At 54.1% G+C, this 21,615-nt stretch overlaps 1 protein-coding gene across 3 annotated transcripts; it reads left to right on the top strand.

Annotated features, from left to right (window-relative positions):
* The first annotated feature begins 2,914 nt into the window (after positions 1-2,914).
* Positions 2,915-10,177, top strand: ZNF853 (zinc finger protein 853). 3 transcript variants are annotated; one of them, XM_057696014.1, is made up of 3 exons: positions 2,915-3,382; positions 4,156-4,278; positions 6,853-10,177. In XM_057696014.1, exons 2-3 carry the CDS (start codon positions 4,194-4,196, stop codon positions 8,895-8,897), a joined length of 2,130 nt encoding a protein of 709 aa, XP_057551997.1. In that variant the 5' UTR covers positions 2,915-3,382; positions 4,156-4,193; the 3' UTR covers positions 8,898-10,177. The 3 variants fall into 3 exon arrangements, with proteins under 3 accessions (XP_057551997.1, XP_057551995.1, XP_057551996.1); XM_057696012.1 differs by having other exon boundaries at positions 4,161-4,278; XM_057696013.1 differs by having other exon boundaries at positions 4,161-4,273; positions 6,848-10,177.
* The last annotated feature ends 11,438 nt before the right edge of the window (positions 10,178-21,615 follow it).

Genomic DNA, 21,615 nt, shown 5'->3' on the forward strand with positions numbered 1-21,615 from the left:
ATCAGGATCAGCTATGGGCCATGAAGAGACCCAACCTCTGGGAGAGTCTTGAACATGGAGCTTTCTGTGTCCTCTCTCTGTGGAATCAGAATGCATCCCCCTCCTCTGTTCATCACCAACCAGGAAGTTCAGCTGAACTTGGTGTCCAGAGTTTTTATTAGGGTTTCATTACCTAGACATGATTGACTGAATCACTGGCTGCGAGATTGACCTCAGTCTCCAGTTGCCGCCGTTCTCCCCAGAAGTTGGGTTGATATGACTGGCTCAAAGCCCCAGTTCTGTAATCACATGGTTGGTCTTTGGGGAATGACTAGCGTCCATTCTGAAACTATCCAGGGGTCCAGCAGGAATAACAAAAACATTCCTATCACTGCAGAAATGCCAAGGGTCTGAAGTTCTATCCCAGGAAACGGGATAAAGACCAGACAAATGATTGGACAACAGGAGGATGGGAGGGAGAGTATGCATGTGTCTGTGTGGTTTGAAGATTTAAATCTGCACCTTCCAAAGTGGGATGTCAATAGATACCATCTAAGCTGGAAAAATCAAGTAATAGCATTTGAAGCATTATTTAGAAATATGGCAAGAGGTATCTGATGAAATGGGAGTGGACTCAGAAATGAGGAGATACTTTTCTTGTTACTACAGATTTTGTAGAACTATTTGACTTACTCAACTCGGTATGTGTGTTACCTTGATTTAAAAAAAGTAAAGGGAGGGACTTCCCTGGCAGTCCAGTGGTTAGGACTCCATGCTTCCACTGCAGGGGGCTTGGGCTCCATCCCTGGTCAGGGATCCTGCATGCCACATAGTGAGGCATAAAAAAAAAGGGGGGGGGGGCAGGGGAGGAAAAGAGGAAGAAAGAGAAAGGGTGGCTGTGGTCGAGCCACTGCTTAGGTACGGACTGGAGAAACGCTCTTAGGGAGAGAACTGCTGATGTGGGAAGACAACTTACTGCAGGTTTGCAGGATGTAAAGGTGAGCGATGAGGCTGGTGAAGGAAGCAGAGCCTGCAAAGGCAGCAGTTGGGAGGCGGGGGGAACCAAGGGTGTTCTCCCAACGCCACCAGAGAGATGTCCAAAGCTCCTAGAGGTGAAATGAGATGAGAGATTCGGTGACATGGAGGTCCCTGGTTACATTAGAGGCAGCTGTCCAGGTGGAGTGGCAGGGCAGAGGCCAGGTTGCAGAGAGGGAAGGAGGGACAGACCCATGGGGATATGGACAGAACAATTATGGACAGAACTTTCCTGGAAGTTTGGCCACCACAGGCAGGAGAGAGAAGGGACTGCAGTTTTTAAGATGCGAGAGCCATGAGAATGAACAGATGCTGTTGGAAAGAAGCCAGCAGAGGGGGAGGTTAAAGATATGAGGTGAGTGGACCCTCTGGGTGTGAGGTCTGCCAGGAGGCAGGAGGAGGCAGAGACAGCTCTGCTATCTGCCCGCCCAGGGGCAGGGGAGGTGCACACCTGCTGCACGCACGAGGGGGATGCTCATGTATCCTCAGACACCCGGCTAGTGGGGTGTGGTCCCCATCGCACAGATGAAAGGAGTAATTTGCCCCACTACATGGCTGGAAGAGGCACCCTGGAACCTGGATTTTTCTGCCTCTGAAGCTAGGCTCTTGCTGCACGTGTTCCGCCAAGGAGGCAGATGTGGCCCCTGCCCTCCGGAGCTCCTCGTCTGGGGTGAGGCTGCCACACAGATTACAGGCGTTTCAGGCAGGGGCCAGAGGGGAAGCCCCAAACTCCATAGCTTGAAGGGCCAGGAAGAATCCAGAAATGGAACAAGGGGCCATATGTGTGGCAGCTATGTGAGCGTGGAGACAGCAAGGAGGGGAGGGGGGCTGTGACCACATGAGGGCTCGTGTCCCCCCCAGTGGGGCACTCCCATGCTCCACCCCAGGAGCAGCTCTCTATGGCCAGTTCTTCACGTTTTGAGAGAACTGAAGTTTCCCGATTTCAGTGCGAACTCCTCTCCAGATTAGACAGAAGAGTGCAGCAAAGGGCTGGGATACTGAGATGGAGGGACCCCTTGACCAGCCCAGAAGCAGCTTGGCACATCCAGGGAGGCCGCTGCCAGTGCTGCTGGGGAGGGGACTGGGGAGGGCAGATGGTACAGGTGGGGCCGGGGGCCTGGCCACAGGGCCTTGTGCACAGAGGAAGTGAGCAGGGGGCGTAGAGAGGGATGAGCTCAGCTCTCCAGTTGACCAGGGTAGGCGAGGGTGGCCCCTACGGCCCCACCTGGTCCTTTGGGGTCCATGTCCACCGCCCTGGATGCAACAACGCTCCGCCCCCTCAGGCCTGTCCTGCGCCACTCCAGGGTCCAGGACCAGGGGTCTAGGGGGAGGAGGGGGAGGCCTCTTCAGGCGGCCCGGGATGGGGCTTCTTGAACTGAGTGTCATCTAACTGAGTGCTAATTAAGCCCATTTGTACCCTGGCCAGGGGCAACCTGAGGCCGTGCCTGCCCTTCAAAGGGGCGGGAGGGCCCGGGCTGGGAGCGACAAGCCCGGCGCGCGGACGCGCGCACCCAGGGATGCGGCTCGCGCCCCCGCCGGCCCCCGGCTCGCGCCCCCGCGCGGGGTGAGTGGCCGGGCCGGGAAGGGTTAAGCCCACCGAGCTCGCGGCGGCCTAGAGCGGCGGCGGCGGCGGCGGCGGCGGCGGCGGCGGGGGCCGGGGCGCGGGGCCGCGCGGGCGGCGGGCGGGGGACAGGATGCGGATGCCGGGGGGACTTCCTGTGCCGGCCCCCGCCGCCCCTGCCCCCGGCCCGGCCGCTGCCTGCACGGACGCACGGCCGGCCGGTCGCACGCTCGGGCGGGCGGGCGAGCGAACGGGGACCCCGGCCCGGCCGCGCCGCCCGCCCCCCGCCCGCCGCCCGCGCGGCCCGGCCCAGGCCGCCCGCCCGCCCGCCGGCTCCCGGCACCTGTGGCCGCCGGCGGACCCCGGCCGGCCCCGCGCTCCCCCGGGCCGAAACGACACCGGTGTCACCCGGCCCCGCCGACGTCGGGCCGGGCTGCCCCCCCGGCCCGCCCCGCAGCCCTCGGCGCCCGCGATGGTCCCGCGCGGCCGCCCCTGAGCCCCGCGCTGGTTCGGGGCTCTGCCTCCTCCCGCCCCCGCCCCAGGGAACAGACACCAACTTCTGCTCTTGAACTCCGCTCTGCCCCCTTCTTTTGGCCCAGGGCGACTTCGGTAACCCTGACCGCGGCAGACCCTCCCGAGTGACCAGAAAGGCCCCCGGGTGGCGCGGCGCCTCCCCGGCTCTTTCTGGATGGAGGCGCCCCAGGAAGGAGCTGGCTGAACGCTTTGGCCTTCACCTTCCAGTCCCTGCTGACCACACCTCCCCTAGTGCAGAGGCAGCGGCGTGAGGGGCAGGAAATGCCGTACCAGGTGAGGCCCAGTGGGTCGGACAGCTGCGTGAGCCTAGGGACGCTTCTCTGAAGAGGTTTTGAACTGGATTCTTCAAGGCTAGAGGGACTTGGAGCATCCTGTTAGGAGGGGAGGGAGGACTGGACATGGGGACACCTCTGCAGGGGCTGGGTGGACGCAGGAGAGAGGAGGGGAGCCTTCCAGACCTCAGGATCACCTGGGCACAGAGCCAGGCTGGCAGCCTGCCAGTTCCACCGTGGTAGTGCTCTGGAAACCTGCCTTCCTGGGAGCTTAAGTAGCACCTAGACCGACCCACGTGGCCTGGAACCAGTGGTCTGCTGGTGCCCTGGGAAGGCTGGGCAGGCCCCCAGAGCAGCCTGGAAGGCAGAAGACCAAGAAATGGAACAGATTTGTCAGTGCTTGGAGGGGAGCTGGGGGAGTGTGAGCTGGACAGGTCTCTCTTTTTTCTGCAAATTTCCCCAGATACTCTCCTGGGAGTGCAGCTAGGCACCTTAGTATCCTCTCTCAGTGATGGGCAGCTGCATGGGCCGCCCCAGCTGTGGGGCTGAATGCGGGCCCTGTACAAAGTCAGGAGAGGCAGGACTCCTTGTGCAGGGGAAAGGGCCGGAGATCAAAGCTTCCCCTGCTCGTCCCTTTCCTGGCTATGGACCACACTGTCCTCCTATCCAGCAGGGGTGAGCTTCCGGCTCTGGGGGGCGTCGAGGCAGCCAGTGGCCCTGGGCCCGGGGTTCATAGCACCCACGCATCTGAACAGCTTCCTTCCTTCCTCTCAGCACAGCTGGCTCCCCGGGATCTCGGTCTGATCGCCAGGATGGAGGTGGGGCCGGCGACCAAGACCTTCATGCTGGAGCTTCGGTGTCGTGAAGATGGGGGCCCAGGGCCTGACACTCTCTCAGGTGAGGGGCTGAGGGGGGGCCTCTGACCTCCTTAACCGGGAGATGGTCCTCAGGTCCCCAGCGAGGATCCTTTGGCAGAGCCCCAGGCCTGCCACAGCTGGGAGGGAGCCCTGAAGGGTGGCGGGCCAGCCTGCTGTCTGGAGGGGTGCCCACCTGGTGATGGATGTGGAGGGCAGGCCTGCACACACTCACGTGGGCAGGTTCACCTCGGGGTTTTCTGATGTGGCTCTCTCAAGCTGCAGTCTTGCTGGTGAGGGCTGCCTGGCAGTGCAGACGTTCTCAGCCCCTGCCACGACCTGGATGCGTGCTGGCTGGGACCCGCTGCGGTTTCTACAGGGTTCAACACAGCCTCCGTTTTCCTCTCACTTGTCCTTTGCTCCAGACTCAAGAGTCCTAGATTGAATTCAGGGGCAGAGCGGCCCTCTGGTCATTGCCACGTGGCTTTTCTCTTCCCTGTGGCCTCTGACCTTGTCCACTTTTCCTTGACCTTTGCTTCTGTCCATCTTTCTCCCCTTTTGCCCAGAGGCAATTGTGGCCCTGCAGAACCTTCCAAGACACCCATCCCCCACTCTGGGACCCACTCTGGCCAAATCTTCCATGGTGGCCACACTTGTGGGAGTCAGCTCCCCACTCTGTGTTTTGAGGATGCTGAGTGAGGGGCTGGGTCAGGGTTGAACAGAGTGTGAAAATGACCAAGGGAACTGGAGGGGTTGCATGGGGTTGTGTGGAGTTAACTAGGACTTTTCTGGATTTTTTTTATCCCCTTCTGTGCTGCCCGGCTTTTGAGCTCTTAGTTCCCTGACCAGGGTTTGAAACAGTGCCCTCGGCAGTGAAAGTGAAGAGTCCTAACCACTGGACGGCCAGAGAATTCCTAGGACTCTTTTGGTTTAAATATTTACCTGACAAAAATCTTGCGAGAGCAGACACATCAGATGACACTTAAGTATACATTTACTAAAACATCGCTGTTAACAATGTTTGAGATACCATAAGAAATCAGGAGTGGCCATATGGCCAAGCAGTGTCCTGGAAATGAGAGGACCCACACAGAGGCGTGATGCGTCCCTGCCGGCCCCTGAGGTGGTGGGAGAAGGGAGTGTCCATGTGACCTTCGATTTGCAGTGGAAACAGGTTTTCACAGCTGCCTTCCCTCCCTTCCCCCGTACTCCCACCTGGTGTGAGTGTATGGGAGAAGGGCATTCACTGATCCATTAGCCTAAGCGAAGGTTATTGGGAATAGTTTCCTAAAAGGGAATTATTTACACATAGATATCCCTTGGTTTTATTAAATCAATATATTCCTGGAAAAGCAACCAGAAAGCAAAATTTTTAAAATCAGCCTCTACTTTCCATTACAAAATTGAAAAGATGATGCTGTAGGAAGAACAGATGCTAAAATCAGACTTGGGAATGAAGAAAGCCTCTTTGGATTTTTGGATAACACAGCAGTAATGCTCAAAGTGAGAAACTGCATATGGATTTTATGAAACACAGCAACAGAGTGAATCCTGTTGAGCCGAGCTTACATTACATCGTGCACCATGCTGGGGCTGCACATTTATCCCCTCTAATTCTCACAAATTCCCTGGAGGGGATTTATTTCCTTTAGCAGATGGGGAAATACAGCGTCCCAGAGGTTAAATAATTGGCCAGTTGCCATGTTGACTTGGGGCTGTGAGTTGGTCCTTTCCATTCCAGAATGACAATCTAAAAACACTTCCAGCCTAGAGGCTATTTCAGATGGAGTTAGTTATATCCTCAGTATTTCCAAACTGTTCGTTCATTTTCAAACTCATGCCAAACCGAAAGGGAGAGGGATTTTTCAAGCATCTACTAGGGGTAATGCCAGGGCCCTTCCTGCTTCACTCGTTAAGCTGGCAGTGTGGGTGTCACTAAGCTATGCTGCAGACAAGGAGGGCCCTGACCTGCAGGAGCTTAGACAGCTGCTAACTGGTAAAGTTATTCTGAACTGAGGACTTCCCACCTGGAAACCTCATGTGCTCTCTGACACTTTGGTGGCTTTTAGGAACTGCCATGGAAACACTTCCAGGCAGCCTTACAGAAATTCTTTATTATGTTCAGAGAAGGTGAGTTTTGTTTATTTAAGGTGTAACCCTAACTGAGGTCAGAGTTCAGCATGGGCTTGTGACTTAGCCATGGGAATGGCTGGTTCACTGATTCCTACTGGATGGCGGTTAGGCCCAAAGGACTTCTCAGGGAGTGGTGTTAGGGAGCCCCAGGCACCCACGGTGGTGTCACTGCCAAGGTCTAAGCGTGGAGCCCGTGTGGAAGAAGGCGCAGAGGAGAGGTCAGGGGGCTGGGGTTCAGAGCGATGTGACCAGCCATGCCTTGGGCACATTTCTAAACCAACTCGGCAGGCACCTCTAGGCGTTTCCGTTTCTACTGGGCTGCCGTTGTCACTTGGCCCGGTGTTTTGGGGTCCCTGCTGATGGCTCAGGAGTGTATCATTGGGTGACTGTACACAGGGCAGGGTGGGGGGAAGATCCTGGGGGTCTGAACCGGAGAGCTACCTGTAGATCTTTCTCTCCTGGTTTCCTGCCATTTCCACTACAGGTGGCAGCGGTGGGAGTGAGGGTCAGGAGGAAGAAGAGGCTCAGGAGGGGAGCAACAGCCCGCCGCAGCCAGCGGTCTCAGCCCCGAAGGGGGCCAGGCCGGTTGCGGAGGAAGCCCCGCCAGAACAGCAGGAGTTGCAGCCCCAACAGTTAGAACAGCAGCCACAGCAGGAGCAGCTGCAACAGCCGCAACCACAAAACCAGGTGCCAGCACATCAGCCGGAGTCGCAGCAGCAGCAGCAGCAAGATGGGCCAGAGCAGCTGCCTCGACCACAGCCGAAACTGCAGGAAAACCCCCAGGCTGGGCAGCAGGAGCCACTGCGACTGCAGCTGCAGCAGCTGCAACAGTCCCAGGAGCAGCACGTGCAAGAGCAACAGTTGTCAGAGCCACAATGGGAACAGTTACCGCAGCAGCAGCAGCAAGATGGGCAACGGGAGCTCCCTCGACAGCAGCAAGAACGACGGGAAGATCCCCAGTCTGCGCAACAGGAGCCGCGGGAACCACAGCCGCAGCTGCTGCAACAGCAGGAACAGTCCCAGGAGCAGCACGTGCAAGAACAGCAACTGTCACAGCACCAGCCGGAGCAGTTACAATCACAGCAGCTGCCACAACAGCAGCAGCAGTTGCAGCAGCAGAAAGAGCGGTCACAGCAGGAAGCGTCGCAGGTGCAGCAGCAGGAAGAGTCACAGCCACAGCGGGAACAGTTACAGCTGCAGCAGCAACAGTTACAGCAGCAGCAGCAGCTGCAGCAGCAACAGTTACAGGTGCAGCAGCAGGAGCAGCTGCAGCAGCTGCAGCAGCAACAGTTGCTGCAGCAGCGGCTGTTGCAGCAGCAGCAAGAACAGTTACAGCAACAGCTGTTGCTGCAGCAGCAAGAACAGTTGCAGCTGTTGCAGCAGCAGCAAGAACAGTTACAGCAGCAGCTGTTACAGCAGCAACAGTTACAGCAGCAGCAGCTGCTGCAGCAGCAGCAGCAAGAACAGTTGCAACAGCAGCAGCTGCAGCCGCAGCCACTGGAGCCAGAGGAGGAGGAGGAAGAGGTGGAGCTGGAGCTCATGCCGGTGGACCTGGGGTCGGAGCAGGAGCTGGAGCAGCAGCGGCAGGAGCTGGAGCGACAGCAGGAGCTGGAGCGACAGCAGGAACAGCGGCAGCTGCAGCTCAAACTGCAGGAGCAGCTGCAGCAGCTGGAGAAGCAGCTGGAGCAGCAGCAGCAGCTGGAGGGGCAGCAGGAGGTGCAGCTGGAGCTGACGCCCGTGGAGCTGGGGGCCCAGCCGCCGGAGGTGCAGCTGGAGCTGACCCCCGTGCCGCCGGAGCTGCAGCTGGAGCTGGTGCCCGCCGCGGGGGGCGGCGCGGCCGCGGGGCCGGGGACGCCCGCCGCGGTCGTGGTGGCCCCGCCGGGCTACGTGGTGCTGCAGGAGCTCATGGTGCTGCCGGCGGCCGTGTCGGCGCCCTCGGTGGTGGCCATCCCGGGCCCGGCGGGCAGCGCGGCCCTGACGCCGGCCCGGCAGCGGCGGCGGCGGCGCGCCCGGGACCGGCCGACCATCTGCGGGGAGTGCGGCAAGGGCTTCAGCCGCAGCACGGACCTGGTGCGGCACCAGGCCACGCACACGGGCGAGCGGCCCCACCGCTGCGGCGAGTGCGGCAAGAGCTTCTCGCAGCACTCGAACCTGGTGACGCACCAGCGCATCCACACGGGCGAGAAGCCCTACGCGTGCCCGTACTGCGCCAAGCGCTTCAGCGAGAGCTCGGCGCTCGTGCAGCACCAGCGCACGCACACGGGCGAGCGGCCCTACGCCTGCGGCGACTGCGGCAAGCGCTTCAGCGTCTCGTCCAACCTGCTGCGCCACCGCCGCACGCACTCGGGCGAGCGGCCCTACGTGTGCGAGGACTGCGGCGAGCGCTTCCGCCACAAGGTGCAGATCCGCCGCCACGAGCGCCAGCTGCACGGCGCCGGCCGCTCCCGGGGCCTGGGCCTGCTCCGCGGCGCGCGCGCGGCCTCCGGCGGGGCCCCGCGCGCCGAGCCCGCGGCCGACAAGGCGCCGTGACCCGGGGCGGGGGCCGAGGTCCGCGAGGGCGCCGCTCCCCCTCCCCGCGCCCGGGAATCACCGCGCCCGCTGGGACGTCTTGACCCGGTTCCGCGGTCTCCGGACATCCCGGGTATCGCTGCGAACAGGCGGCCATCCTTCTCCCGGGTCGGCCGGGTGGTCGGACGGATTCACCCTCGGAAACACTCCGCCGGAGAAAGTCGACGAGGCTAAACCAGCACGGACGTTGCGCGTCAGTACGAACAGCACGGGGTTCAGATGCGTCATCGGGTACCCATGGGTGAGAAGTCCGCCCGGGTTTCTCCCCGGGAAAATTGGACTTACTGGAAATGAGAGCCGCAGGGCATAAATTCCAATGACAAGACGAGAGAGTGGGTGACATTCGACAGAGCTCGAACGCCGACCAGGGAATCCGATATACGTGGTAAAACGCACACGAAGAGGATTTGGTCCTGGTGAAAATCATTTCATGGGAAGAAAAAGGAAATTTGTCTGCACTACGTAGAAAACTGATCAAGGCATTAAATTGTCCTCAATGGCATTTGCCTTAAAAATAGTTCCTAGAATGAGAATTCATCAGGATGGATAAAGTCCTGATTAAAATGTGTGTGTTCATAAACACAGGGTCCGAGTGTCCGCTGGGTCAATGTGCAAATGCCAGGAAGTCCACTCTGGGCGAAGGTGAAACCTTCCCTCCGGGGCCACCCAGGCAAGCCTCAGGCCGGCTCTAGGCCTCTCTACTGCGGCCTTTCCTTGCCCACAGCCGCTCCCTAATGTCCTTTTGAGTAGAAGCCTGGGGCTGAAGCAGAGCGCATTGTGGGAGTGCTGTCCAAGGTCCTAAGCGGTGGTCCCTCCATCCCTCCCAAAGAGCTCCGGGTAGCCCCACACTGGTCCCCCTTCTCAGATGCCTGTTCAGGGACTGAGACTATGTCTGGGCCTTGAGATGCAGGGGCATGTTCTCCTGGGCCAGGCTATGCAGAGGGTTGGGCCGAGAATGTCGGGGACCAGGATTAGAGGCAACAGAAATGCTCTTTACGACAGTTTTGTAAACCTCTGGGGGTCAGTTGGGGCAACAGCAGTCGTGATGCCTTGTGGGAAGGCAGGATGATGGGGGCCACCTGCCACCTCTGGCCCCCAAGCCCTTCCTGACCCCGACTCCCCCGAGTGGCTCCTCAGATGCCGCCCCGCTCTGCTTCCTGCTTCTCCTTTACTAACACAGCCTGCTGCGTTTTACAAATGTGTTGGTAAGTGAGAAACAAACAATGAAAAATAAATAAAAATGAGGAAATACACTGTCCTGTCTTTGTGTTTTCACCTCTGGGTTTTACGGGGCTTCACTTCTCTGGCATATTTTGCTTGTTTCTCTGGACGCAAGGAACTTACTATTCAGGCCCATGCCCAGCTCCTCACCCAAGACCCTTCCTTCTAGCCTGAGATTCTCCACCGGGGATGAGCTTATTCAGTAAAAACCTCCCGGGAGGGATGGGGACCAGAGAGTGGACACTGGAGGAAGCCAGTTTTGGCGACTCCTCCGGACAAGCTCTGAAGCAGTCCAGTCCAAGTGTAGTGTGGAAGGCTGTGATGGTGGCCACTTAGAGGGGAGTGCAGGGGCAGATGGCCACTTAGAGGGGAGTCATGAGGCCTGGAGGCCTCACCCAGCCCTGGGAGTCCCTGGTTCTGAGACTCAACCAGTCAAATGCTCTCAAATCCCTTTTTACCATTTTTTTTTTAAAGATTTTTTGATGTGGACCATTTTTAAAGTCTTTATCAGGTTTGTTACCATATTGCTTCTGTTTTTATGTTTTGTTTTTTTGGCCCTGAGGCCTGTGGGATCCCAGATCCCTGACCAGGGATGGAACCCACACCCCTTGCATTGGAAGGTGAAGACTTAACCACTGGACCACAGGAAAGTCCCCCTTTTTACCATTCTCATGTCCCCCTGTCACCCAGCTTTTGCTTCCAACAGTCCCGCCCTCAACTCACCTTTGCTGGATGACCCTTGACCCACTTGTGCAGAGAGCCAGATGTACCTGAGGGTCACCTCCCCCATGGTGGATGAGAGACAGGTGTGGGAGGAGGCTGCAAGCCAAGCCTTACTCCTTCCAGCCAGCATAGCTCAGAGGCGTGAATCACACCCATGTTTGCCTGTGGGATCCCATCTGGACATCTCTGCAGAATTTGGCTTGAGACTTACCCTTGCTTTGCTTCCTCTCCTTTCTTGTCTCATTTCCCTTACTCAGACACACCCCCTGAGAGCACGGCCTTAATAAATCTCTCACATGTAAATCATGTTTCAAGATCTGCTCCTTGGGAGCCTACCTTCAGACTGATGGTACTGACAGTGGTCTTAGGAAGTGGAGTCTAAAGTGGGGACCCTAGGCTTGGGCCACTCGCCCATCGTAGCAACAGGGTCGCTCTTGTGGGTGGCGACCCCTGGCTGCTATACTGATGGACAGGACAGGATACCAGGTGAGAGGGGATGCCCCAGCTCATGCGGTATCTTGAGCATTTCAGAGATGTGAGAAATGGTTACTATAGGGACTGTGGAATTGGTTGGTTTTGCTGAGCAGCATTAAAGTCATGATGAGGGTAAAAGAGAGGCTCAGGACCGCGATTATCAACTTAAGGCACAGAGGGACAGTCAGAAGGCCTCCATGTAGTATTTAAAGGCAGTCGGTTCTTTCTGCCAAGGGTCAACTACCAAAGACCAGACACAAGGCTTGACGCAAGAGTAGTGAAACTTCTGGCTTGGATTGGGGATATCTGGGCAGCGTCCTTGAGAACACCAAGCCCCCACATTCCCCCAACTCTCTGGGCCTGTGTGGCCAATTTCCCTTACTAAAAACACCAGCTGTGCCTCTTACCTTGTCTAGAGACCATGCAGAGGTCTGCTTGAGGCAGATATCTTTCAAGACAATACTTGCTCTCCTATAACGAGGTTCTAGGCCCGGCACAGCCTGGCTGGGGCAACGCTGGCTCTGCCAAGGGAGGGAAGGAATTATTCACCAAAGGAGTTTCAAGTCCTGGCTGATACGCACCAGCAGGAACCAGGGAAGTACGCCCAGGAGTAGATCTGGAGAGTGAGGGGCTGGGAGTGGGTGACATAGTAGCCTGGAGATTGAGACATGCCTCTCTGTCCCTACTCACCCCCCCCCACCCCCTGCCCAGTAGTGTTCTGGCAAGGGCTCCTGGAACTGGTCCTACTGCTGTGCTGAGATGACCCTGGAAGCTTGGACGTGACAATGGCCCACATTGAGTGAGCCGGGGTTGCCAGGACTACCTGGGCAGAGTGTTGAGGGAGGCGTCAGAGGTCTGGAGAAAGCAGATGTTTTATCCCAAAGAACCTGTTGCTGACTATGCCCTGGAGAACCCGGAGGACCTTCCCTCCCCAAGGGAGATAAGCAGCGTGCAGGTTAGCACATCTTGGCCCCATTCAGGAGCTGAGCAGGTGCTGCTCTCCGTAGACCCAGGCTGACATTAGAAGTGCTGTCGTGGAACTGGACTCCCCCGTGTCAACGGGGTGGCAGCATCCTTGGAGTAGCAGCGGCCAGATGTGTCACTTACCCTCCAGGGCAAGGTGGACATAGTTACTGAAATGGCAGTAACCTTGGGATGGCGACCAGGAGGCCCAGGCCACGATGATGGGGAACAGACCATAGCGTTCCCATGGACAAGCTGGATGGGCAGCCAGCTAGGCTATTGTTTGAAATCTATATCCAAAAAAAAAAAAAAAGTCAAGCGGTGACCTTGAGGGCCAATGTCAGCTTCCTCAATGGAAAGTCACAATCTCTTTCCCAGTTTCTAGATCTGAGCCAGTTCTGAGCCAGAGCCCACTGACCACAAGAGAAGCTGGTCCCCTGGGGAAGCACTTTACGATGTCACAGTTCCCAGTATTCACCATACAATAGTGTTTCCTTAGTCCTTCTCCCAAATAGACCTGGATTCGTTTCCCTGAGTAACCGTTCGCTAAGGGGAAAGGGGTATCCAGATCTTTCCAGCAGGGGCTCTGGCCCCTCAGGGGTAAATGTCTGAGCCACCCCTTCAGACAAGCCCCCTAGACCAGCAGAGATGCTCTAGGCAAGGGGATTCCAGGAGGATGGGGAAGATGAGAAGCCTCCGCTGGGGCCTCGGGGGCTGTAGGTGACCCCACCAGCCCGTCCCTGGTCAGCGTTCTCCATCCAGAGTGGAATTCATAAGGGAAGTGAGTGGATCTGGGTGGGAGAAGGAGAGCCCGGGACAGAGGTTGATCCTCTGCCTACCTCTCCTTGGTTGGGTCCCCCACGCCCCACCCTGCCAACCTCCCACAGCAGCACCCGCAGCTCCTCCACCCTCTCAGAAAAGGGAACGCAGCCCCTAACCCAACTCTAAAGAGCGTGGGAGTGTGAAAGCCCGGCTCCCTCCTTAGGTCCAAACGAATCGGGGCCACTCTGCTCCTCAGGAGCCCTGGGATGCTGTGGAAGCTTCCTTTCCTCTGTGGGGCTGTGCCTGAGCCCTTCCCCTCCTCCACTTTCCTGTGCTGCGTTCCCCTCTCTCACCAGCCTCCCCTGCTGCATTTCCTGGAGTAACCACTGGCACACAAATAACCATCCACGGTCTGGTCCTGGGAAACCTCAGACAAGTGCCAAGACGGGTGGGGAGGCAAAGCCAGTGGGTGGGTGAAAGTTGTTCCAGGGGCAGGTCCCAGGGGTAGACAGGCATTGCTGAAGAGCTCAGAGCCCAGTGGGACAGAGGCACATGAAGGGATGGGGACAGAGCCATGAGCTCTGCCATAGGGACCCAAGTGGCCTCATGGGAGAAGTCTTCCTGGGTCAGTAGGTGGTTTTTTGTTTGATTGTTTTTTGGCCGTGCCATGTGGGATTTTATTTCCCTGACCAGGGATCGAACCCACACTCCCTGCTGTGGAAGCTCAGAGTCTTAACCACTGGATGGCCAGGGAAGTCCCAGAAGGTGTTTGCAAGGTGTGGACTGGAGGGACTTCGGGGAGCCAGAGAAGCTCTGGACGTGGTTCAGAATTAGGAACACAGAGTTTCCCAAGGGCCAGAGGAGCTGCTACCGGAGACAGGCGTTGGGCTGAGGGGCCGGGCTGCGCAGCGGATAGAGTTTATGGAATCACAGGATTTTTGAGCCAAGAAGCTTATATTTAATCCTATGGCTCAGTGTCTCCCACACTTTGGACACTGGCATATCATATCTCTTATACCTGCCTGTACTACCATTGTCTTAATATTTGTCTTAAATGAGTGATTTTGTTCTTAAACAGGTATATGTAAAACGGGAACTGGGTTTCGCCGGTTCCAACAGAAGGCCAGTGGGACAGCTCTGAGTGTCAGCTGGGCTGAGCCAACCACGTTTCCCAGAATCCTCTTTTCTATCTCTGGTTAAGGAGGCCACACTCAGGGGCCTGCTGGGGCCAAAGAGAATGCATACCGGCTGTGCAAGAAAGCGGTTCTAAATACAGCTATGACCACGTGACCCGCTGCAGAAACCAGGGCTGCCCTTATTTTGATGTGAATCTGTTTACTTACATACTAACCATCTTTTCCCTTTCCCTTTCCCATTTCTCTACCATCTCACATAAAATACAGTCACGGTAGTTAACTTTATAGCTCAGTATTTAAGTTACAGAGAATTAAAGGTAGAAGGGAAATGATGTCACCCAAAGATGGATAAAGGGCCTTTGTGTCTTCTGGGGTAAAGTGTTGGTGTGCTTTCGTGGCACAGGAGTGGTTGCACCATCGTAGGTGGACTGTTGTGTTTGCAGGTTAAGTGTGGTTTGTGGTTTTGGTTTCACACACATCTGAGGCCATGTTAGTGATTGCCTTGTGATCCGTTTTCATCACAGTCTTCTCCCTTATGCTGCAAAAATTCCCTATTGAACCACTGATCTGTGATGGGCTTCACAGGAAAAACAACCAACTAGTCACACTTAAGAATAGGGAGCACACTCCTGACTTTAATTCCCAACAATATAACAATAAATGTATATATTTATCTCACATCTAAGCAATCATCTTCAGGAGGTAGCATTTCCATTTATCACTGAGAGGAGACATGTGATGCTGAGCTGGGAAGTTCATACAAGTTCTGCAGTGCATCCCGGCTCCCTGGGATGGCCACCTGCAGAGATCATAGAGTCTCCACCAGGGGAGCCTTTTCCCCTAGTCCTGGGTCCTTTGCACAGGTGTCCTCTCCCCATCTTCTCTCCCAGAACCCATGAGTTTCCAGCAGCATCTGTGAAAATGACTGCAGGGTTGAAATGGAAAGTATCCTTACTTATATGCACAAAACTCCACCAGGAAGCCCAGCCACCGCTACAGGAATAGGTACCCTCCTCCACCCCCTTGAGGGGCAAGAGCCACCTCCCCTGAGCCTTCTCTCACCCCTGCAATTTTGTGTAGAATGAATGCCATGGGCAGATCCTTGGTGAGGAGTATGGGGTGAGCCCCCTCCAGCAGCTGGGCTGCCCACCCACCTACCTTAGCCAGAATCCCCATCTGCTGCCCCCAACCCAGCTTCCCTGCATCCTGAGCCCCTGTCCGGGCAGCCGAGAACCCACCCTCAGGTCGTCCTCCATCCACAGCTCCCCAGCCCAATGAATCCCGGACTTGGATTCTTGTGTCAGGAGTGGAGAAATCCCAGGTTGGGGAGACATAAACCCGCCTCCTCCCACTGCAAGCCCTGGAATGTAAATCAAAGGGAGACAGGACTGAAGGGAGGGTGGGCAGGGACAGCAGGGAATGACCAAGAACCTGAAGGAGACCTGGGTTGTGATGCCAAAATCCCAGGGCCTGAAGGCGGGAGATGGAGGTAGGGAGTGGAAGGGGGAAGGGCTAGCACAGGCCTCCCACTCCAGACCCCCTACCTTCTCACCATGGCAACAGCGGCTCCCCAGGGTGTGACTCACGGGGCCAGGGGACACCAGGCAGCGTTAGGTGGGACACAGACACAAGATCAAGTATCACTGGGTCATATGGTGTTGTTGCCAATGTTATGTGGGTCACATAAAGTCATTGCCATTTGAACTCTAGTTTCATCTTTTGTGTTTGTTTTCCTTCTAGTATTTCCAAGTTTTACTGCCATGGGCATCGCGGGATCTTGTAGCATCCTCTAATCCCTGGAAGTTCTCTGCCTGCGAAAGCAGCCCCGGAACTCTCTGGGTATCTTTCTGACCCAGATGTGTGGCCACTCGGACAGGAGCCACATCTCCACGGTCTGCTTGGGCCTGAGCAGGAGCCACAAGGGAATTTGCCTCACAGTTCTGACTTGCTGACAAACTCTTCCAGAGGTGAAGCAGGTGACATCCAGGACCAAAGCCGTGTGAATTGTGCCTTGGTACAAATTTTAAAATGTGTCCCTCTTCCCAATGGAAAGCTCACTCCTGGGTCCAGGGCTTTGTAGGGGGGAGTAGTTTCCCTCATCCTCTCTGCCCTGGCAAGGGCTCCACCCCACCTCCTCCCTGAATTTTCAGCTACCAAATCAAGTGGTTCTTTGTCTTGAGTCAACCTTTGTCAGTTTCCCCCCTGAGCCCTAAGCCTAACCCTAAGTTGCAGAGGAACTCTGCTTTTCTGGGTTTATATCACACTTTGGCCGTTCTGTGCTGGCAGCCAGATAGACTTGACTAATTCATATGTGTTGGGAGACATCAAAGGAAAATGGAGAGACAAGAACATTAAGAAAAAGAGTTTTCCTTGGGGAGTTTTGTAAAGGATTCCACACCTTACAAGACTGGCTCATCAAGTGAAAAAATACAGTGGGGAAAAAGTTTTAACCCCCCAAATATTAGTCTCAGTTTTTCATATAATGATCATATCTGCAAGGGTTTGCAAAAGGTAGGGAAAAGGTTGCTTCTATGAGGGGGTTGGGAAAGGGTTCAAGGTTTTACCTATTTCAGGCACTAGTGTGAAACAGAGGGACCAGGTATGAAGTCCTTCCTGTCCCTTTGGAATGTGTTAGTCACAATAAAGGCAGTGGGGCAGGATGTCATTCTGCTTCTTAGCAATCAGGTGAATATGTCTCTGGGTTGACCCTTGGGCTGTACTTGTGCCATATCAGAGGCAGGCTGGCTAAGCCCGGAAGTCTCTGGTAAAACAGAGACTTATTCCCCTGCAGGGAATAAGATAAAGTCAAATCTATAAAACAGAAAAGAGATTAACATTTAGTATTGGTCTTTACTTCTTTTGAGTCAGCCTGGCGTCTTTTAGAAACTAGTGATGGTCCTCCAGTGAGGACTTGAGGATTGGAATTCCAGCCACCGATTACTACATGACAGCTTTCCTTGCCTGCAAAATGGGAGCAAGAGGGTCTATTGTTCCAGGTTATTGTGTGTCAAACAGGTAAAATCATATGTGCAAACAAACTTGGCATACAGTAGGCACTTGGAATACATTTGTTGCATCTGCAGCAAGAGACCAACACATACCCCTGGTTAGATTTTCTATGAGATAAGGCTTTGTACTATTCCAAGTTTTAAAAGTTTAGACATTGTAGAAATGAAGACTTTGTGAGGCCCCCAGGTGGTAGAAAGGTATAGTGATGCCCTTAGCATCCTCCCTTGCAGGTAGGGTCTGGTAGAGTTCCCAGGTGACTCTATCCAAGACTGTGACATCAGCCACCACCCAGGCATCTCCCCAAAGCCCTGAACCTGAGGACTCACTGATCTCCCAGACTTGGATGTTCTAAAGATCTAAAGCTCAATGAGGTCACACGGAGCTCTCAATCCTTGGCCAAGCCTGTACCTCCTGATTTCTCCCTTCAGTGCTGGCAGCACCATCCACGTGGGGACATTGAGACACAAACCCAGGAGTCCCTCTACATGTCCCCTGTTTCTCCTAAGGCCCTCTGTTTCAGTTAACTATTGCTGTGCAATAATCCAACAAATACTATATCATTTCTCATGGTTGTGCTGGCTCCCTGGGCTCAGCTGGGTGGTTCCTCTGCTCAGTGTGATGTTAGCTGGGGCTGTATCATCTGAGGGCTCAGCGGGGCTGAGACATCCAGAAGGGTTCATCATGGGGCTGGTAGTTGACACTGGTGTTCAGCTGGAATCCCAGCGGGGCTGTGCCCTGGGCACCTACACGTAACCTCTCCACGGGGCTGGCCGTCTCTCAGCAGAGTGGCTGGGTCTCAAGAGACCTGGGCTTGGAATCTGCAAGACTTCTTAGGATCTAGCCTTAGAAGTTGTACAGTGTCACTGATGCCACATATTATTCACTGAACTAAGTCACAGGTCCAGCCCAGAAGAAGGGGAGGGAAAAGAGTCTACGTCTTCTTTTTTCTAATTAATTAATTAATTAATTAATTAATTGGCTGCGTTGGGTCTTTGTTGCTGTGCTTGGGCTTTCTCTAGTTGCGGCGAGCAGGGGCTACTCTTCGTTGTGGCGTGCAGGCCTCTCACTGCGGTGTCTTCTCTTGTTGTGGAGCTTGGGCTCTAGGTGCACGGGCACACGGGCTCAGTAGTTGTGGCTCTAGGGCTCTAGAGCCCAGGCTCAGTAGTTGTGGCACATGGGCTTAGTTGCTCAGCAGCATGTGGGATCTACCTGGACCAGGGCTTGAACCCATGTCCCCTGCCTTGGCAGGCAGATTCTTAACCACTGCACCACCAGGGAAGACCCAGAGTCTACTTCTTGATGGGAGGAGTTGCAAACAATTTTCAGGCATCTTTTATCTAGCACACACCCCATGCACATGCAGTATGTTTCAAGTTTTGCCTTGAAATGAAGCCCAAAAGTTTCATCCCACCTCCCTTTTGGATTGTTATTTCTCCAATACTCAAGAATCACTCTGGGAACTTTGATCAGTATTAGGTGCTAAAGAAAATCTCAATAAATCCCTAAGGTTGAAAATATGCAGGTCACATTTTCCAAAATAGTGCAATAGTGAGAATTAAATAGTAAAAAAAAAAAAAAAAAAAAAAAATCACTCGATAGTTGTGCTGAAAGGAATAACCCCAGGTCCCCATCTCGCCGCCACTCCTTTAGACCAGGCCATACTCCTTCCCGCCTCTCCCCTTTCAACACAGGCTGAATTTCTCAACCACTGATGATCCCTTCCTGTTCTTTGTCCTTGTGGACTCATACCCCCTTTTCCTCCTTTACTGTACTTTTAGTGATATTTTGGGAAGGAAATGTTATAAATGCATGAGGTCAGTGCTCCATGTTTAATCAGAAATACCTGCCTTCAGTTTCTGCCATCGCTCCCCCCGCCCCCGCCCGCTCCTTTTTTAAAATGTCTTCCTTTTCCAGCCCGTTTTCATCCAGCCGCCCCAGCATTATCAGGACAGTGATTCTAAAACGCCAATCCACTGATGTTCCCTCCTCTGGCTAAACTTCTTCTGTGGCCCCCTTTTCTCTGGACCAATGTTTGTGACTTTACTCATTTTTGCCATATGAACCTACCACTTGTACAGTGGTCATTTACTTAGCAATGTGCTTTAAATCTGGTCACTTTGCAGCTGAAGTTAATTTATTTTAAAGCGATGATTGAGGGCTTCCCTTACACAGTGGTTAAAAATCCGCCAGCCAGTGCAGGGGACACGGGTTTGATCCCTGGTCCGTGAAGATCCCACGTGCCGCAGAGCAACTAAGCCCATGCGCCACAACTACTGAGCCTGTGCTCTAGAGCCTGTGAGCCACAACTAATGAGTCCACGTGCTGCAACTACTGAAGCCTGCAAGCCTAGAGCCCAGGCTCTGCAACCAGAGAAGCCACCGCACTGAGAAGCCCGAGCACCGCAACAGAGTAGCCCCTGCTCGCCACAGCTAGAGGAAGCCCGTGCCCAGCAAGGAAGACCCAACGCAGCCAATAAATTAAAAAATACAAATAAATTAATTTAAAAAAAGTGATGATTGATATAGTTGGATTAATGGATACTATCCTTGTTACTGTTTTCTATGTTTTGCCTTTGTCCTTTGAATCTTTTTCTGCCTTCTATTCTTTTTCTGCATTCTCTGGTGTCAATTGAGCATTTATATGATTTCATTGTTTCTCCTAAGTGTGTTAGTTATACTTAATTTTTTTTAGTGATTGTCCTGAGTTTGCAGTATACGTTTACAACTACTTTCAGCTCAGCTGGGTGGTTCTTCTGCTCCATGTGACTGTATCATCTGAGGACTCAGTGGGGCTGAGGCATCCCAAGGGCTCATCACGAGGCAGGTAGTTGATACTGGCGTTCACCGGGGAGCTCAGTGGAGCTGTGCGTTACACTGTTTCATGGGGTGTATACATAGCTCTCTCTTATAACAGGGTATTCCCAATTCCTGCTCCTTCTCCCTTATAACATCACACTCCTTCATGTCACTTCTCCCTTTGGTGATCCTGGAGGTAAAGCTCACACAACTGCAGGGCCTACCTAAGCCTGGAACCCCTGGGGTTTCCGTGTCTCAGATTTATCCACACTGAGCTCCTAACAATTTGTCAAGTAGACTTTTTCTTGCTGCCCAGCACTGGCTCCAGCGCAGTTGCTGCTGGTGCAGGTGCCACTGCTCTGTAAGCTGTGATTCCCTGTATCTGCTGTCTGTCTCTCCAATTTGGGGGGCAGTGGTTTGCCCTGTGATTTGAATTCTCTGATGCATCTAGGCTGAGTTGTTGATTTTCAATTTTTTTCTTATTGTGATGATGGAGTAGTGACTTTCAAGCTTCTTAAACGTTGGCCTTCCAGAAAATGGAATTCCAGCTAAATTTATTTTAAAAGCTAAATTTATTTACTGTAAACGGAAAACCAGTGGCACTTGACACAAATAGAAGGTAGCTGTAAAAAAAAAATACAATGGAAACAAAATGATGTTAAATTATCTTTGTTTAAATGGGAGATGAGCAAGTGTCTGAAAGGGGTTAGAGACCAGGGAGTCCCACACAGAGACTTTACTTACTCTTTGATGCTATCAGAAGAAGGAGAAGAGAAAAGGTAACAACTGCTTCCTAATGGAATTCAGTGTTATTGAAAGTCCTTTCCCAGCACCTCCTAAAACAATCTCTGTCCCATGTGACCCACAGGAGAAAATCTAAATTCCTTACCTCAGAATAAAAGGCATTTCAGACTCTGTCAGGCCCCTTTTTGTCCACTCAGCTCTTTCCTACTACATTCTGCCAGGCACTAAAAACTCTGGCCATAAATTGTTTTACCCTGCCAGTTTACTCTCAGGTTATTTATCTGTTTTAGGAATAAGTAAACAGTGATGTAGTAAGTATATAAACACGAACCAAATTTGAATAATGCCATTTAAACTGCCCACCAGTCATGCCTGCCTCTAGCTCCCAGAAGCATGGCTTACGAGGCTGCTGAGCAACTGACTCAGGGGAGGGAGGGGGAGAAGTGGAGTGGGGCTAGGTTGTCCGTGGCCTTGAGGAGCTGCTGGACCGGCCCCGGACCACCCTTCTCCTCTGACCTGAGGACAATCCCATCCTTGCTGTGCATAGACTGTTGCTTAGATGACCTTTCCTATTACTCAGTGCTGAACTCAATCCTGAAGGATTTCCTAAATTCACCTGGAAAAGCGGTAACTTTGTTTACTTATTTTTGGCTGCACTGCACGGCTTGCGGGGATCTTAGTTCCCCGACCAGGAATCCAACCCCGTGCCCCCTGCAGCGGAAGTGTGGAGTCCTAACCACTGGACTGCCAGGGAAATCCCAAGTAAATTTAAACACATTGAAATAAGATGTAAGAAATTGATTGGTCTCCAAAAAATAAATCATACAGTTTTGCATTAATAAAATTTCCTTT

This window comes from Hippopotamus amphibius, chromosome 9 (assembly GCF_030028045.1).
Source record: "Hippopotamus amphibius kiboko isolate mHipAmp2 chromosome 9, mHipAmp2.hap2, whole genome shotgun sequence".
NCBI classification, from domain to species: domain Eukaryota; kingdom Metazoa; phylum Chordata; class Mammalia; order Artiodactyla; family Hippopotamidae; genus Hippopotamus; species Hippopotamus amphibius.